At 48.3% G+C, this 2,051-nt stretch overlaps 1 protein-coding gene across 1 annotated transcript; it reads right to left on the bottom strand.

The window, feature by feature from the left end:
• Positions 1 to 6: 6 nt before the first annotated feature.
• On the bottom strand, positions 7 to 2,051 carry LOC311374839 (homeobox protein six1b). The gene is made up of 2 exons (XM_084490595.1): positions 1,292 to 2,051; positions 7 to 618 (listed from the first exon to the last, which is right to left on the bottom strand). Exons 1-2 carry the CDS (start codon positions 1,849 to 1,851, stop codon positions 324 to 326), a joined length of 855 nt encoding a protein of 284 aa, XP_084346721.1. The 5' UTR covers positions 1,852 to 2,051; the 3' UTR covers positions 7 to 323.

Here is a 2,051-nt window from a genome sequence, read left to right as displayed (position 1 = left end):
CATAGCAGGGAATTGCTATAAATCTTTATTATTTTAACAAAATATCATAAATTAAGCAAAGGGGCAGACCAGTTAAGTGTTTCGTTGAGTTAAGAGTTCCGAAGTGGGGTGTAGTTTCTAGGCAGAAGAGTAAGGAGACCTCAGAGCCCATGGAGGGTATAGGATGGATTAAGCGCATAAACGAATGTTGTTGTAGTTAACCAAATTAACAACAGATACGTCAGTCTATTATATTGTGTTATTCCATATATGTGGTGAATTTGATACAGTTTCTGATACAGTTATCAGTCTTTCTTTTTGCCAAATCGAATCGGACGTAGCTCTTACGAGCCTAGATCCACAAGGCTGGAAGTCAGCGGTCCCAGCAACGAGTCTTGGAGCTGGTGCGGGTGTCCGTGCAGGCCGTGGACCGACTGCGGCCCTCCGAGCCCCGACATGGGGTAGGACGAGGCCCCGGGGTGGGACATGTTCCCCTGGAGCAAAAGCACCGAGCTGTGGTCGGGGCTCTGCGGGGGGGAGAACTCGTCCTCCGAGCTGGACATGAGCGACTTCCCGCCGTCCAGCGGAGACAGCTGGTTCTGTTTGTTGTTGCCGCTGTTGTTGTTTTCACTGTTTTCCCTGGAAGTAAATAAACGTGTCAGATCAACAGAACCGTGAACACCCCTCACTAAATCACAGGCCTGGAGAAAACACAACCAGGGCCTTAAATAACATCTAGGTCAAGCAGGTATAAAAAAATAAAAAATAATAAAATAAAAATATATATTACATTTAAATAACAAATGTATTTAAATACAAGCCATTTAAATTCGAGGGATGTTTTATATCTTATGCAGTTATACCTGCCTTATTTGTAAAAAGCAACATAGACTATAACAGTATATTAGGTTATATAAAAACAGCATTTTGAGAGTAGTTGACAAACAATTCGGGGTATAGGCACATACAACTAATAATGTAAAATATTGATGTGATTAAATATTCACCGCACAACGTCATAACTAGAGGAGCTCTTGGTCAAAGTTCAGTGAAGTTTCTTGTCTGAGCATCAATAACACATATCGGCTTCATTAGGCTACATCTTTTAAAATCTGTGTTTTAAACATCATCAGGTGACAGTCAAAAATCATTCAGTTTGGTGCAAAGCAATCCGTGTTTAATTAAAACGAAATAAAACCTCAACGCAGGCATGCGAATATAAGCTCTTATCTGGGAGTAATATTCCTCCTGATGAAAGTCAGAGCTCCAGATCAGATATAATAATAAGAACAACAACTTTATGGGGACGAACCTTTCTTTGGCCTCGGCCGCCCGGTCCCTCTGGCGCCGGTTCTTGAACCAGTTGCTGACCTGCGTAGTGGTCAGCCCCGTTGCCTCGGCCAGCTCCCGCTTCTCCCGGGGAGACGGGTACGGGTTGTGCGTGTACCATTCCCTCAGAACGCCCCTGGACTTCTCCTTAAAGCAGTAGCTGGTCTCCTCGCCGTCCCATATCGTGCGTGGCAGGGGGAATTTCCTCCTCACGCGGTACTTCCCCACCGCTCCGAGCGGCCGGCCACGCAGCTTCTCCGCCTCCACGTAGTGCGCCTTCAGCCACAGCTGCTGCAGCTTCGGGTGGTTGTGCGGCGAGAACTGGTGGCTCTCCAGGATCTTGTAGAGCTCCCTGAAGTTGCCCCGGTGGAAGGCCACCACTGCCTTGGCTTTGAGGACGCTCTCGTTCTTGTGGAGGTGGTCGCAGGCGGGCAGGGACCAGAGGAACCGCCCCAGCCGCTCCAGGTTCCCCCCTTGCTGGAGGACCTCGCACACGCAGGCCACTTGCTCCTGCGTAAAGCCGAAGGACGGTAATATAGACATGTCTACACACTCCTCCGCGCAGAGCCGCTGCTGATATCCAAAACGATGGCGGTACTGTCGAACTGTTTCTCTCTATGGCTGCTGATTTATTGTCGTGTCTCCAAAACACCGCAGCCCGTCCGTGCAATACGCACTGCACCGCCGATGCGCACGGGAGATTCAAATGTTGATTGTTGGGACAATTTGTTCCTGTTGGAGAT

This window comes from Micromesistius poutassou (assembly GCF_964030765.1).
Source record: "Micromesistius poutassou genome assembly, contig: SCAFFOLD_3121, whole genome shotgun sequence".
NCBI lineage: Eukaryota > Metazoa > Chordata > Actinopteri > Gadiformes > Gadidae > Micromesistius > Micromesistius poutassou.
The sequence above is the reverse complement of the archived record's forward strand: the minus strand, read 5'-3'. Positions and strand labels throughout refer to the sequence as shown.